The sequence below is a fragment of the Rhinoderma darwinii genome, chromosome 1 (genome assembly GCF_050947455.1).
Source record: "Rhinoderma darwinii isolate aRhiDar2 chromosome 1, aRhiDar2.hap1, whole genome shotgun sequence".
Lineage (NCBI taxonomy): Eukaryota > Metazoa > Chordata > Amphibia > Anura > Rhinodermatidae > Rhinoderma > Rhinoderma darwinii.
Genome location: NC_134687.1, coordinates 89,638,910 through 89,656,305, shown reverse-complemented (window position 1 = coordinate 89,656,305; position 17,396 = coordinate 89,638,910). Strand labels below are relative to the sequence as shown.

Below are 17,396 nucleotides of genomic sequence, written 5' to 3'. Positions count from 1 at the left end.
CCCGAAAGGTCAAGAACCAGCTCAACCAAGGGGAAAGGTGTGAGTGGAGAAGAGGCAGAACAGGCGGCGGAGGCAACACCTGCCGGTCGCAGAAAACTGGGGAGAGAAAAGAGAATACCAGGAAAGGACCAATGGTAAATGCAATCTTGTCTAACGATACAGTGCATTCACAATACTAATCGGCAGTAAGCGGCGCAAGAGAACAGGGTATGTCAGGAGAGTCCCGAGCCAATAGCCAGGAGGTCGGTGCAGGTAAGGGCACTATATTGAGGATAGGCCTCACACTCCGTAGACCACCACTCGAGAGAAGTGTTCTGATGAAAGTAAAGAAACAAGACAAAATATATGGTACTAAACAAACCGATACGACATATAAACCTGTCCAGAAGCATGTTTAGTTCACCGTACTAAATGAACAGCAATGCATAACTGACTCGGGCTGAGGACCAGTAGAGGTAAGAGTACTATATTGAGGATAGCCCTACACCTCCATGGACCACTGCTAGAATCCGCAGTAAGAGAATGGCCATAGTCAGGGGCAGTCCAAACCGCAGGTAGTTTCAACAAAAGCGAGTAGCTGTGAGGCAGTTGTCAGCCCGGTGTGATCCAGCTGTCAAGGGAGTCCTGTTTACTCCCTGTATGTATCGGACATAGAAAATCACTTCTGTTTGTCAGGGACAGGAGCGACACGGAGTAGGACAAACGGAGATCCCAAATGTTGAATCAGGATTAGCAGAATATCCCGGTATGCACCGAACAGACTCTCTTGCTCAGCATCAAGGTGAGCTGGTCTCCTCTGGGAAGGTCTGGTAGGTCTCATGGGATGCCATTCCCTAGGTTGTGGGTTAGGTGTCGGCCGGCGGAAAAGAAGGGCAGCCGTGATCCAATCAGGCAAGTCAATAGGAGGGATGTGCAGAAGGGTGAATAGGCCCGGTAAGTCCGAGTGGTTGTAAATGGGCAAGGTGGTTCCTTGGGCATGGACCCTCAGATGAAAAGGTTGTCCCCAAGTATAGGAGGCTCCAGCCTCCCAAATCTTCTCCAGGAAGGGACGCAGCACCCGTCTCCTCATCAGGGTACGATTAGAGACATCAGGAAGGAGATGTATTTCCGCACCATCGAAGTTGAAGGAACCCGTTTCCCAGGCTTTGTGCATTATCAGCTCTTTAATAGTATAGCAGTGCACCCGACAAATTATGTCTCTTATTCTTGAACCGTCAGTGGACCGTGGCCCCAAGCCGCGATGCACCCTATCAAGTTCAATAACTTCTGTCACGGGGGGCGACCCAGTAGAGTTAAAATTGCCCTGTTCCGTGACTGACAAGTTCTCTGGGTGAGAAGGCTCCAGTACACACCTAAGGCGTATGTTCCTGCGCCTGCTCCTGGTTTCATTATCGTCCAAATGTAAGACAATAGTACGCAGTGCAACGAACTACTGTGTTTTCATGTAACATTGTTGGAAATCACACACTTTAGCAGGAACACAGAGCGGTAGAACAGGGTTTAGGGGGCCCCGTTCTAGAGATAGGCGCGGGTCCCAGAGGCGGGACCCACATCTATCTGACGTTCATGGCATATCCTGTGGATATGTCATGAATGTCCCTGATGGGAAAACCCCTTTAATCATGACTGATCTCATTGACTTAAAATGGGTTCTGTCTGATTTCTATTGAAATACAAATATTATTAACAGTAAGAATATTGCTGCGGACTACCGTACACTATATGTGCTTTCAAAAATACTGGCGCCCCTGATAGAATAAAAGAAATGCAAGTGTAAACAGAACCTTACAAAGGAAACCAGGAAAAAGACAGGCATATGCATAGAAACCTATAAAATCATGAATGAAACAGTTGGTCAAAAAAATGTTACATTCGTTTTTATGGCTTTTTTTCGGTGGCGTTTTTAATTTAATGTCATTTTATGACATGTTTTTTTCTGTCATTTTTAAAGTCCTATTGAGAAGCCTATTGGGAAAAAACACCATACCCAGAGCATGCTGCGTTTGGAATAAACGCCACTGAACAAATATTTGCCTCAAAAACGCCACAAACCAAAACGCAGTTGTGTGTAGTGCATTTGATATTTTATTATAGACTTTGATGTAAAATCTGACCGCACTAAAACACTTCTAAAACAACGCCGTTTAAAATGCCACCAAAAATGCACAAATTGCTTTGTGTAAATCCAGCCTAAAACAGAAGTTTAGAATGTAGAAAATATCTGCTCTTTAAAAAGCATCTTGCTCTGCCGCATACCTTGGTAGAGGGGCACCTCAGGACCCTGATCAGTTAAAGAGGCTCTGTCACCAGATTATCAAATCCCTATCTCCTATTGCATGTGATCGGCGTTACAATGTAGATAACAGTAACGTGTTTGTTTTTTTTAAAACTATCATTTTTGGCCAAGTTATGAGCAATTTTATATTTATGCAAATGAGCCTTTCTAATGGACAACTGGGCGTGTTTTCTCTTATTTCCAACTGGGCGTGTATTGTGTTTGTAACATCTGGGCGTGTTTACTTGTTTTACTAGCTGGGCGTTGTGAATAGAAGTGTTTGTCAGCATCATATGTCAGCATCATACACTTCTATTCACAACGCCCAGCTAGTAAAACAAGTAAACACGCCCAGATGTTACAAACACAATACACGCCCAGTTGTCCATTAGAAAGGCTCATTTGCATAAATATAAAATTGCTCATAACTTGGCCAAAAATGATTGTTTTAAAAAAACAAAACGTTACTGTTATCTACATTGCAGCGCCAATCACATGCAATAGGAGATAGGGATTTGATAATCTGGTGACAGAGCCTCTTTAAGTGAAGCAGAGAGTGGGTACAAAGAGTTTCCTTCACTCTGGAGGACCCATCATTTTTGCACATTACATGGACAATCCATTGATTTCAATAGGAACTGTGTAATGCTTCATTTCACCCTTGTTGTTCCTGCAAGAAAATGGAACGCTTTATGCCTGGTGCCCTTGCAGATTATATCTGATCACTCTGAGTGGGGTATACCCTGTGATCAGGCTCTTTTTGAAGGACCCTTAAAATAAAAAGGGATTGTCCAAAGTTGACAACCTCTTAACAGTGGGTATGAACCAATACTAGAGCTAGGTAGCATTGCCCTGTGAGTTATGAGTGTATAAACCATAATCTATTACTCTATTTTATAACGTTAAGATTTAAAGGGAAGCTTTCATGCATCGTACCCTATTGTATTTGCTTTGTAAAATAGACCATATGACCTCTGTACAGAGAAAAATAAATTGGTGCTGCTCTTTCAGGAGAGAGCACTGTATCCTGAGTAGGTTTCGCACTACTGGGCAGGCTGCCACTGAAGGGACATGCATGGAATTGGATGTCTGAGATCCAACTTAACTAGTGGGTGCTCATCCATGGACCTGAATTTCGTGGTTTGTGGCATAGTGTCTATTAGTTACTCTCTGTATCCCATGCAGCTGCTTCCATACATGTCTCGCCAAGAGAAATGCTGCCTGGCCAAGCGACAGAAATATGCTCGGCACATATGGGTCTACGCTCTCCCGGGAGTGCAATAAGAGTCAAGTTTTGTTGTGTTTGCTCTTTATACAGAGAATAATGCCCTGTTTGAAACAGAGTAGAACTATTTTTCTAGTTCTTATGGTTGCCTAAACCTTGCTGCCTCCCATCTAGATTACTACTGAATATAAATTTAATCTTGCCAAACTTCAGTTCTATTAGGTACATGAAGTAAACAGCCGACCCATAACCGATAATGGACATAATGTGTTTTGTTTATTTATGTAGTCAGAAAAGGAATGCCTGCAGGCAAACAAAACCCTATTTCCTGACTACCCAATAAATGATAAGGATAAAGTAGAAGTTTACAACTTTTATTAAGCTACGTGTAGCAAGACAAACTGTACACATAAATTTTAAAAATTTCACTGCCACAGACCGAAGTCAGTATAACAGCTGGAGAACCCAGCCGAGTATCAGAGAGTTACGGTGTATGCCGAGTGTCGGCAAACAGTCAGTGCAAAGACACCAATGCCTCTATTAGTATGATAGATACGGCTGAGGCAGGGATTAAAAATTCAATACAGCCCCCCCGACATGTTTCGCTAACTAGTAGCGTCCTCAGGGGTACATGGGGCTAATGTACCCCTGAGGACGCTACTAGTTAGCGAAACATGTCGGGGGGGCTGTATTGAATTTTTAATCCCTGCCTCAGCCGTATCTATCATACTAATAGAGGCATTGGTGTCTTTGCACTGACTGTTTGCCGACACTCGGCATACACCGTAACTCTCTGATACTCGGCTGGGTTCTCCAGCTGTTATACTGACTTCGGTCTGTGGCAGTGAAATTTTTAAAATTTATGTGTACAGTTTGTCTTGCTACACGTAGCTTAATAAAAGTTGTAAACTTCTACTTTATCCTTATCATTTATTGGGTAGTCAGGAAATAGGGTTTTGTTTGCCTGCAGGCATTCCTTTTCTGACTATATATTGCACCCGCTGACTACCCAGGGTCAAACTTGTGTTGTTTGTCATTGTTTATTTATGTAACTCCACTTTTTTTCCCCAAAGGTATCAGATTGTTGTAGAAATAATCCAGGCCACTACTATAGGAAGTTTTCCACAGATGAAAAGACAAAAAGGTAAGAGTTTCTTTTTTGGACATACTGTAAAAGTGCTTGTATATACAAGGGTGTGAACAGCAATAATGGTTGAGAGACTCTTCTCTGTATGAATGATATGATGCGGCTATTCTTCCCGGTTTGTCATGAAAACCATCCCCATCTTCTGACGTTGCTCATGTGAATTAAAAATGGGGAGAATTTGAGCTCTGTCGAATGCTGCTGCCATTCATGAGTTGATGTTCCTGCCTGTCTCCTTGCTGTATGCTGTGTAAGGCATACCTCCCAACTTTTAAGTATCACAAAGAGGGACATCCGATGCAGCAAATGTTTTTTCTTTTAAGCCACGCCTCTAATCCCACCCAATCCCCGCCAATACACACCTTGTACAGCCCACACCGTATCATGCTCCCATAGTGCCTCCCACACAGTATAATGCCAAATAGCTGCCCCCACACAGTGTAATGCCCCCATAGATTCTCCCATGCAGTATAATGCCCACAGATTCTCCCATGCAGTATAATGCCCATACAGATGCCCCATGCAGTATAATGCCCCATACAGTATAATGCTCCATAGCTGCCCCATACAGCTTGCTGTGCCCACATATTAAGTGTCAGTGCCCTTGTAGATAGTGCCACCGTGCCCATGTAGGTAGTACCCCTATAAAGTGCCACAGTGTCCATGTTGATAGTGCCACACCCCTCTTGAAGATAGCGCTACCATTGGGACTCCCTCTAGGAGTGGAATCCCCAGCCAGAACATAGGTTGGTGATTCCGCTCCTATAGGGAAGCCCTCATGTCACTATCCATATATGGACAGAGACGTCAGTGGCTACTGATTAAGCGGAATCCCCGTTGCCGATCTGGCCTTGGATTCCGCTCCAGGAGGAGCCCCTGAAGTCAATGTCCATATATGGACAGTGAACTTTGGCCGACCGCGCCAGTTTCAGCGGGCTTTTCAAATGTGTATAGGTCTCCCTAATGGCAGATGTCGGGGAAAGAGTATTGAGCATGTTTTATTTCAACATAGCCGATCCTTTGTTCTCGCAGACAAGAGCGTGCATGTATATGGGGAAGGCTGGAGCAATCGCTGACAGCTATCTATAGTGTATGAGCAGTTTTACTGTAGAAATCTCCAGCTTTCCTATGCGCTAGGGTTTCCATTAGGACACTGATTGATCTAGAACTCGGAAAGATTAATAGAATTTATTTACTTAGTTATAAAATCTCCATAACTGTGAAGTTTGGAATTGTTCAACTGACAAAAAAAGACAGTGAAATAAAAAATTTAAAAATTTGCATCATGAATTTTATTTATCTGTTGAATGGAACGGTGCAAGTTGGTCCATAAAGAGTTAAACATATTGTAAGAAAGGAATGCTGACTATACAACTACCAATTCTGACGGATGAATAGTTGCCCAGGCAATGTCCACAGCCCAAATACAAATCCATCTGTATGGCAGAAGCAGCATACAGCCCCTAAAATCTGGTTTGGGGGCTTGCGTCTGATGAATTACGTGGGCATAAATGTGCTAAAGTGATGAATTTGTCATTAGGTCCATAGTTGGCGATACACCATTACTTTGTACAGCCAACTCTATGGGGAGAGTTATCAAAAGGGGTAAAAAGAAAAATTTGAATAGTTGTCCATGGCAGCCAATCAGGTTGCTGTTTTCATTTTCCAAAGAACCTCTGAAAAATGAAAGGTGGAATCTGATTGGTTGTTATGGGCAACTACTCTACAAATGCCTTGCACTAGTTTTGATAAATCTTTCTATTTGTGTTCAGCAGATTTATGAGTAAAACTCCGTATAGTCATTGGATGTTGGAATTCTGTGTTTTATATTTTGGACTGTTCTTGTTTTTACAATTCTGCTGCGCCTGCCGTTAGAAAGCGTGATCTGTGAAGACCATGCTGCGAGACGGTATGCTGGGTGATAATAATTGCAGCTTCTATGTGATCACTTACTATAGTCGGTGATCAATGATTGACCCTCCGTTCTCCCATATTACAGATGTGACGCCTTAATAGTTTTGATAACTAAACATTCTACTTTACATGAGTAGTAAACAAGAAGTGCATTTCTATATTGTTCTGTTGACGATTTATGTGTTTGTGCGTCTCGCTTATGATTTTAATTACTGGAAGCCGTTTATGGAGATGAAAGATTTGCAGCCTCGTATATCAGAGATTTGCAGATTTTAAGTGTACCTCCAATTTGGAGATACGCTTAAAATACATAAGGCCCTATTAGACGGAGCGATTATCATGGGAATTTTTGTACAATCGTTCCACTGTAGGAGATAAATGCCACTTGTAATGGCGTGCAATGATTGATCAACGCATGATAAATCGTTGAGTTTCTGTGTATCGCCCACTTCTACCTGATTGAAACATTATCGTTCGGCATCGCCACAACCCCTCGTCTAATCGGAGATCTTCCAGTCATTAGCAGTTCAGAGATTAGGTGCGGGTGAACGAGCAACCATCGCAGTAACTACTGAACAGTGAAAGTCTTAAGCAATTATTGTCACATATAATAGACCGTCTTTTGAACGCAAGCGCCTCACTAAATCATCTGCCCGTCTTATAGTACCCTTACTGTATGTAAATTATGTAAATTATCTGATTGCATTAAATATGATTTCAACGCACAAGACAATTTTTTTCTTGGTCTGTATAGAGATGCAGTCAATTGGGTCCGTCCCATTTTAGTCCTTCTGCTCTTACGACGGAAATCTTGAAAGTAATTTGAACTCTATCCTCAATCAGGGTCTTCCCAGTCACATTTAGGTTTAAAAAGGAAATTGCAAAAACTCCAGCACTTGTTATTTCAAATCAGTTACCTGGAGTTATCTGCACAGGGTCGGTCAGTATTCATTAGGGAGGGGGGGGGGGGCGGGGGGTTAAGTCTTTTTTTATTTTTTTTTGTTTTGTTTTTTCATAATTTTATTGGAACAGGCGGAAAATCTGCCTCAAAAGTCTGAATGGTTTTACCACATAACTGCATTATGTTTTATATCTGACCTTTATTTTCCCTATAGTTGGCACCTGTCCTCCCAGCTTTTACATGGAATAGGTGTCATCTTCCGGTCTGTTATACCACATGATTAGACACCTGGTCAGACTGGGCAACGAGAGTACCAAAGGAAACTACAGTGGGCCCAGGTTTTGACACAATAATGGGCTTTAAAGGTCAGGACTTTGGAGCTAATCACTTGCCACTATGGTCTGTGTATTTTGGGTTTCTTCACAAATAACATATTAGAACTTATCGACGATATGTACTATGTTTGCAATGATAAAATTATGGATAATAAATTAAAGGGGTTTTCCCAGGAGCAGAAATTAGAATTTTCTGATCGCTAGGGGCACCACTGCTGGGACCCCCACTGATTGTGAGAACCGGGGTTCCAAAAATTCGGATCTTTCACAATACGCCCCCCACAGTGAGGAGTAACTTGAATGGAGCGGTGGTTGATCATGTTCCCTGTGCTCCATTCAATGTCTGAGAATGACGTAAACAGCCGAGCGCTGTACTCTATTTCCGTCATTCCCATAGACTTTGAATAGAGCTTCAGCGCGCATGCTTGACTGCCGCACCATTCAATGTCCTCCTCACTGCGGTACAGAATGACGTAAACAGCCGATGCAGTACAGCAGTGAGGAGGAACAGGGTGTACAGCAGTGAGGAGGAACAGGGTGTTCGAGACACCGTTGTCACAATCGGTGGGGGTCCTAGCAGTGGAGCCGTCAGTGATCAAAAAAATTATCTCTTTCTCAAAAGTGGACATGCACATATGCTGTTTAGATGGATTGTGCGTTCCAAGAATCATTTTCTCTGGTGTACCCAAGGAACTCCAGTCTGACGCTGGACATTGACATAGGTCGTCTTTGACAGCTGGGCAGAACAAGAAATTCAAATATGGATAAGGGAGGATTTGAGTGAAAAAAACCCAGAAGCCTGTATTTTAATAATGTTACAGATGAGATAAGTATTGCTTGTAGAGTAAGACTCTACTCGCGCTGTGTTTTCAGCGTGCCTGTGCCTTATGCGCCAAGTCATAGAAGACAAACTGTTACCACGTATGTGGCATAAACCAATTAATCAGTTAATTAAACTTACATTTCAGTGTAAACCTTGTCCCTGACTTTCTTTGCAAAGTTGATCCATCTGTCGTGGATACGAGGTGACTGAACACCAGCTTAGTGGGGTGCATGTAGGAGATACCGTGGCTACTGAACACCAGCTAGGAGAAAATGCACACAAGAGAGCACAACTACTGAATACCAGCTTGGGGCACTGCACACAGGAGGGAACGTGACAACTGAGCACCAGCTTGGGAGGGGTACATAGGAAAGACTGTGGCTACTGAATACCAGATTTGGGGGGTTCACATAGGAGAGACCACGGCTACTAAATACTAGCTGGGTTGTGTACACATAGGAGATACCATGGCTACGGAATACAAGCTTAGGGGGTGGACATAGGAGAGCTCCCAACTTGCTAACTTTTTTTTACAGAGCGGTTACAGAATTTCGTCCCAGCGTCGATATTTAAGAGGAGAGAGCAGCAATTCATTATGCGCTTGGTGATGCTGCACGCCAGAGCGCTCAGCCGCTTCGTTTCTGTTTGGCTTTTTCCGGAAAGCCGATGTATCGGAGTACGGGCTCTTAGACTTTCTATTGATCCCGTACTCATTGAGCGCTTCTGCCGCTTCGTTTTAGCAACTGTTGGGGCTATCCGTGCTCGGACCCCCTCCAACCAAAACTTCTGACATGTCACCATGACATGTCAGAAGTTTGTAGAACATTTAGTTACACTTTAAATTTTTACAAGGTATAAAGGAGAAAAAGCACCTTAACATTTGAAAAGCAATTTCACCCGATTACGGCATAACCCCATATGTGGTAATAAACTGCTGTTTGGACACACGGCAGGGCTCAGAAGGGAAGGAGCGCCCTTTGGCTTTTGTAGCTCAAATATAGCTGGAATGGTTTGCGAAGGCCATGTTGCATTTGCAAAGCCCCTGCGGGGCCAAAACAGTAGGCACCCCCAAAAGTGACCCCATTTTGGAAACTACACCCCTTAAAGAATCTATCTAGGGGGTGTAGTGAGCATTTAGACTGCACAGGTGCTTTGCAGAATTTATTGCAATTAGGCTGTGAAAATGAATATCAAAATTTTTTTGACTAAAATGTTGAATTTTTTTATTTTTACAAGGAATGAAGGAGACAAAGTACCCCAACATTTGTAAAACAATTTCTCCCAAGTACAGCAATACCCCATATGTGGTCATAAACTACTGTTTGGACACATGGCAGAGCTCAGAATAGCAGGAGCACTATTTGGCATGCAGATTTTGCTGGATTGTTTTTTGGACACCATGTCGCATTTGCAAAACCCCTGAGGTACCAGAGTACAGTGGAAGCCCCCAAGAAGTGACCCCGATTTTGGAAACTACACTCCTCGAGGCATTTATAATTTGCCTGGTCATATGACAGGGCTCAGAAGTGAAGAGCAGCATGCGCATTTGAGGCCTATTTTGGTGATTTTCACAGCATTGGCCCACAATTGCAGAGCTAGGTCAAATAGTAAAACAAACCCCCAAGTATTGACCCCTATTTTGGAAACTACACCCCTTAAGGCAAGGGGTGTAATAAGTATTTTGACCCCACAGGTTTTTTTTTCATTATAAATTAATGCACAGCAGATGGTGCAAAGTGAAACTTGCAATTTTCCATTGATATGCCATTTTAGTGCACAATATGTTGTGCCCCGTTTAGGCCACTGAAGACGCATATTGTATAAACTGCTAAGCGGGTTCTTCCGGTTATCGCGATGCCATATATGTGGACGTAAACTTCTGTTTGAGGCCAGTGTAGGGCTCAGAAGTGAGGGAGCCTCATTTGGCTTTTGGAGCGTGGATTTTGCTTGGTAGTAGTTCTGTTTTGGGGTTTTGCCTTTTATTTCAGTCTATGATGTGGGGGCATATGTAAGATGTGCGGAGCACATCGGGGCATAATAAGGTGGTATAATAATGTGGTAAATAATAATCTGCAGATATGTGGCCAGTGTCGTACTGATAAATGATTCCCAATCTTATCCACTTTTGGAACACACATATTTTGACACATTTTGACACATATTTTGACACATATTTTGACACACATTTTGACACACATTTTCACACATATTTTCACACACATTTTCACACACATTTTCACACATATTTTGAGAGCCAAAACTTTACTTTATTGCCAACTGAGCTGTGTGAGGGCTTATTTGTTGGGTACAACCTGTAGTTTTCATTGGTACCATTTTGGGGTACATTTTTATTTTTTATTTTATTACCTTTTATTCCATTTTTTGGGAAGCAAGGTGACCAAAAACAAGCAATTCTGACAATGTCTTTTTTTTAAATCTATTTTGGTTCACCGTGCGCTATAAATTACATCTTTATTTTATTCTGCGGGTCGATACGATTGCGACTACCGTCTACAAACCACTAAGACGCCGCGATTGCTTTTGATCACGGCATTTAGGGGTTAATGGCAAGGATCGGAGCTAGCTATTCCCTGCCATTACAGTAGGGTGTTAGCTGGAACATACAGCTGACACCCGCGACTGATGACTCAGCTTCTGAGCCTGCGCCATCTTCTTTTTGCGACCGGAAGTCTTTTAGGCCTTACCTCCGGGTGGGGCTTAACAGGATTCCGTACTTGGCAGACAGGATGCAATTGTTAGGTAATCGGATGCCAAAGTAGCCATCGGTAACACCGCATTTGCGTTGTGGGGCTGCCGATTGGCTAGTACTTCATAGATGCAGTGCTCGCTTTTGAGCGCACCTAAGGGAATAATCGGCTAGATCAGAGGTTAGCTCCGCTCCTGGCCTTGCAGCAGGGGATGTCGTTAAGGCATCACTGCTCTAAAACTATGTCTGTAGACACAGGAGCCTGTTAACACGATGCCATAATAGTACGGCAGGTCGCGTTAACACGCCAACGCCCATGACATAATAGTACGTCATAGGGCGTTAAGGGGTCAAAAAAGGAAACCTTTCCTATGCCCGCTAATAATAAAATCCAGTTCTATCGAGTACTAATATGTTCTAATCCTTTCAATGTAGTATCAGAGCTTACCGTTTCCCATGAGGATAAAATACAATGAGTATGGCTTTGGAATTCTATCTGTAATTGATTGCTTCTGTCTTTTATATGTGCTTTTTAATATGATACTAAGGCTCTTGTGAGTTGGTAAGGAGTAGGCTGCGTGGTTATAGATGAATCCATCATTATGTACAGTTGTTCTGCAGAAGCATAGATAAAGCAAACAGTGCTTGGGTCCCCTGAGACTCCTATCAACGTTTCATGAATGTCCCGAATCACTTAAATAAGGAATTATTGCTCACAGCGGTATCTCATCTGTGTCTATTTTTTTGGTTCCATGTTTGGCAAGTGATGCCTATTCATGATAAAACGAGGACAGCTGAAGATAGTGAGACAAGCCTTGTTCCCAGAATATGTCTCAATAATGTCTCAATAATGTGATGTGAACACAGCCATACTTGCATGGCACGTCTATTTCCAGAGGTGACATGGTGTAGTGACAATATTGCTGGGAAGCCAGGAACAATTGCTTTACCGAGTAGGGGAACTATTATCTAGCATGTATAACACTCCTATTCCCCATTTACTATGCCTGTGATAACACACCTGAAATGGTAAATGGCTCCATCCGCTTCATTTTTCCTGGTCACCGAAAATTGTATGTGGCTCATGTTTGGATCTTCATATGCCCGTGAAGTGGTGATTGCATCAGAATTACAATTAAAGGGTAACTAAACGTTCAACAAACTTCTGACATCATAGTGACATGCAAGAAGTTTTGATTGGTGGAGGTCCGAGCATTGAGATCCCCACCAATTGCTAAAACGAAGCGGCGGAAGCGCTCATGTGAGTGCTAAGCCGCTTAGTTTCTGTTCGACTTTTTCCGGAAAGCCGATGTAGCGGTGTACAGGCTCATAGACATTCTATTGAGCCCATACACCGTTACATTGATTTCCGGAAAAAGCCGAACAGAAACGAAGCAGCTCCACGCTCACACGAGCGCTTCCGCCGCTTCATTTTAGCGATTGGTGGGGGTCTCCTTGCTTTAACATTTAGTTACCCTTTAAATTATTTTTAAAGACGTTGTTCACTTTGGACAATCTCTTATTTTGTTAGAATGGTTTCCCGAAAATAGACTGCCCACACGGTGTCCAGCTGCTGGGAGCCCCAGAGATCAACAATAATCTGTGGGTTATCCTGCAGTATAGTTTTGTTGCAGCGCCACCTCTGGTGTGATGTTGCACTACACGGTGCCCATTAAAATCAATGCTCTGTACATTAAATAAAAAGACATTCTGAGCTCTCCAGAGCAAGAGATGCACTTTGTAGTTGCTTTCCGGTCTGCCTAAGACTCTGTTCACGTTTGCGTTGTAGGTTCCATTCAGAGCCTTTGTTTATTACATTTAATCAGATTTGAGAGAATAAATAGTGGTTCATGCATCACTATTCTCCCCATCAAAACAACAGACACCACGGCAGAATATGAATGGACCTATTTATAAATCAATAAGACTAATGCGGCACAGCAACGTTATAAACAGAAGCCACAACGCAGATGTGAACACAGCCTGACAGACAAGTCGCTGTATGGCGCCACCTATCTATTTTCCTTAAAACTGTATTTAAAAATATATAAACCAGAGAACCCCATAACTAACGACTGTTGTAAGTCAGAAAGCTCGATTTTATATTTTCTTTAAATGGAGCTTGGCACTTACAGTATTGCAAGAAGTGTATCATCCATTATAGAAATTATGTGCGACGGGAAAAAAAATCCTATTTGTAGAACAGGCTAGACCTGTAACTCTCTACACTTCAGATACAAGAGCTGTCTTTTTAGTTCATTATGATTATTACTGTAAGCAATGCATGTCGGCCATCTCTCATATTTCAGGCTGCTAGAATTACTGCAATAAAAGATGATTTACCTCTAGAATTACTCTGACACCCTATTATATCGTGTCCTAGGACAGTGCGTTCCTGGTTTACTTTATGGCATTTTATTACTGTTTAAGTCTTTGCCCAAGCTGCCAGTAGAGTTGTACAGAAGGCACACACGACTGGTGCCCTAGGAAACTCATCCGCTGCATCTTATAATGATGTTTTTCTCCGCAACTGTTCTGACTATGGATAAATAGTCACACTGTGAATTCATGGTGCAGCTGCCGGAGGCAGGACATGGCGAAAGGAAAGGATCATTACCGAAATGGAGAACTAATTACAACACTGAGACTTGGAACGTTACGTATTAAAATTACGCTATGGAACCGTCCTAAAAATCCGCACCCAAATCTGCAATGAAATCTGCATTTGTTATTTGCATATTTCCTTTCAGACTTTGGCGTGGATATAGCTGTGGCTTTCACTTTTTACATAGTAAAGAATAAAATCTGCGGCATTTCCGCAACAGCTATCCGCTTTGGGGTTTCGCAACAGCTATCCGCTTTGAGGTTTCGCAACAGATATCCGCTTTGGATTTTCACAACAGATATCCGCTTTGGGTTTTCACAACAGATATCCGCTTTGGGCTTTCGCAACAGATATCCGCTTTGGTTTGTTAATGCTATAAGTAAATGGGATTTGTTAAAATTGCATTCGCGGTTCCCCCTACAGCTGCGCTCCACTTAGGACATGTAGAGAAGTCATTGCCATTGTGAAGGTCTGCACCATTATTTTGACACGAGGAACAGGATATTACAGATTTATTTTTCTAATTCTTAAAAAAAGGTTTAGATGTGTCAAAAGAGGGCATAGTTTATATGTATGTTATTCTGGAGTATCTTCTCTTTAAAACTCTGCGTTCCATTCCTCTGTTATTCCTCCTACAAATGTATGGATAAATTGACAACTTGGTGTTACCATTCCTTTCCAAATAGGTTGTGTCCCTACAGCACTGATTGTACATTACTGTATCAAAGTATGCAGGGACCTTCCCCTTTAGCAAGGTAACACCTAGTTGTCAATTTATTCATATGTTTTTAGGAGGAATAATAGAGGAACGACACAATGTGGAGTTCTAAGAGAAGATGGTACAGGGTTGTTTTTGTATGGGGATTGTACATCTTTATAGAACAGAGATGTGAGCAGACAGATCTTCTTTAATTAAAAACGAAAAAGGCACCAGATAAGAATGTTAAAAATATTGTTGTTTTTTTGTGGGGTATTTAATGTACAGATGTTTGATACAACATTGTAATAATAGAGGGTACAGCGACATGGAGTGGTATGGACGTTCTATAACATATTACATAGTGATTTCACGACACAAATGAATACTAAATGTCAGTGCGTAAAAGTCCTCTTTATAGTGCAAGTCCATGTACACGGTGCCATTCATGAGTTGGATGGTGATCCCAGGTGCAGCTTTTTATGTGGAGAATATACAAGGAACGACTCTGGTTTGATGTTTTTGCCATTACATTCCACTGCTGGTTGATCTTTCCATATAAATTTTTTAATACAGTTTTATGAAACAAGGCACGCACAAAAAAATGTCTGCAAATGCTGCTGAAAATGAGTGAGCGAAAACGTCAAACAGAAGTATGATAAATGCCAGTGCTGGGGTCAATGAACTGATTTCTATGTGTGATTATTTTTTTTCTAATGAATATTTTCATAAAACTAGCACTGATGTCCCATTGAGCGCTTCGTCTCTTTTTGTCAAAACTCTACGGCACACTGAAGCTTTATTTATCAACAAGTATTTTTATGGTCTCCACTTATTCTGCAGCCAACACACGCACCCGGAGCAAACCCACACCGACATGGGCAGAGCTTACAAAATCCATCCAGCTGGTGCCCTGGTAAATACAGTTGGTGCTCTGTAGAATTCAATGTTCATTCATAAATCCTATGTACTAAATGTTCCTAAATATATCTGTCATTTGCTAGTCAGGCACGTGAAGTGGTTTTTTTTTCACTTTGACCTAAATCTTATAGACAATAGTTGCTCCTCTGGGTTCTCCCTGCTGATCCATAAATCTCTTCACTTTGCAGTCACCTCTGTGGAGGCTGATCCTAGAGGTAGATTTCTTATGTTATGTCAGATGATTTTACATCCCTGATTTTGGTAAATGTCTATAATCCTCCTCCAGCATCTTCTCTGGTGGATGACATTATGTTACTAGTGGCGGGCCTTGGCTCTGCGCCGCTCATACTACTAGGGGACGTTAATCTACTCCTTCATCCAGCATTAGATCAGTTAGGGGGCATTGCTGGTAATCCTACTTCCCTCTCACCATGGGCTGTGACTTACCATGTTCAAAAGATTTGGCTTACTCGCCACCCTCACTCCCTTGCTTACTCGTGCCACTTCCCTGCCTACAGATCATTTTCTCAAATTGACCTGGCATTTGGTAATGCAGCCTCCCTGATGTATGTGATAGATGCCCAATATTTGCTTTAAGGAGTTTGACCACTCGCCGATGATGATTAGTCTGGGATTTCCTCAGGTGGTACAAAGGAGGATTTGGAGATTGAGCCCCCTGTGGCTTACGTGTAAAGATGTTAGTGGATCCTTAGAGGCTGAGCTCCCTGGCTTCTGAGAATCTACTGAAGGCATGGCAAGTTATGGGTTTTACCAGAGGGGTTGTCATTCGAGCCATCTCCTCACATAGGCGTGGTGCTCGCCCAGAGTAATATACATACTGAGATGGCTTTAGTGGCTGCTGAAGTGAAATATTTGAACGCTAGAAATTCCTTAGCATTTTCTGACTTCTCGGCGAAACAACGTGACTATAACACTTTACATTTACAAGATGTATATTTAGAACTGTAAGTTGGCCTCCCAAGAGTACTGGATCGTAAGGTTTGCATGTTTCTGCTGGATACGGAACTTGTGCACCCAGTAGCGTCCAGGTCCCTGATGATGCCGCTCCTGTTTTATGCCAGAAAAATGATTCTGCTCAACTGGAAATATCCAAACGTTACTACGCTGCAAGCGTGGATCCCACTGGTTAATTCTACTCTTCCCCTATACAAGCTGACATAGGAGGCGAGAGGCTGCCCGCACAAATATATCAAGGTGTGATAGCCAATTCACATACTAGCCATTAATATTGAATGATCTTAATATAGTTCCATTGTCAATGGTCCGCAGTGTCCTAATCCATCCTCGATTTCTATTAATAGACTGTATTGCTCTTGTGATTTGTATGGTCCTGCTATTTCCTGTCCCTTCTTCCTCCTACGTCCGAGAGGCCGGGGGGGGGGGAGGGAATGCACACCACTATATTGAAAAGCTGTGTTTTTTTAAATTATTTTTAATGTTCTTAGGTCTTGTTCACACAGCCCTCAAAATAAATGACATGTAAATGTGTCAAACGCTAGCGCTTTTGTAAAGTGCTTTAGTCTTTTTTTTACGCGTAATTTAACATTTTTTTTTTTTTACATGTCTTATTGTACATGCGGATTTCCTGTGATTTTAGTATCTATTAGACCTCATGATTCGATGTTTCTGTTGTAATCCTACTTGTTGAAAGTACTGTATATTGTATATATCTGTATTTTTTATTTTTTTTGAGGTCATAAAAAAAAAAAGACTAAGGCCCCATGCACACGAACGTAAAAACGCCCGTAATCACGGCTCGTAATTACAGGCCCATAGACTTCTATTGGACACGGGTACCTCCCCGTATGCTTACGGGAAGGTGCCCGGG

The 17,396-nt window shown here is 42.3% G+C and overlaps 1 protein-coding gene across 1 annotated transcript in view; it reads left to right on the top strand.

Annotated features, from left to right (window-relative positions):
* The window catches only part of SNX25 (sorting nexin 25), a 226,163-nt gene that overhangs the window by 125,959 nt on the left and 82,808 nt on the right, over nt 1–17,396 (top strand). Inside the window, exon 6 of the mRNA XM_075860184.1 lies at nt 4,574–4,644. Within this exon, the coding sequence (XP_075716299.1) occupies nt 4,574–4,644 (71 nt within the window). The remainder of the gene's footprint in view (nt 1–4,573; nt 4,645–17,396) is intronic.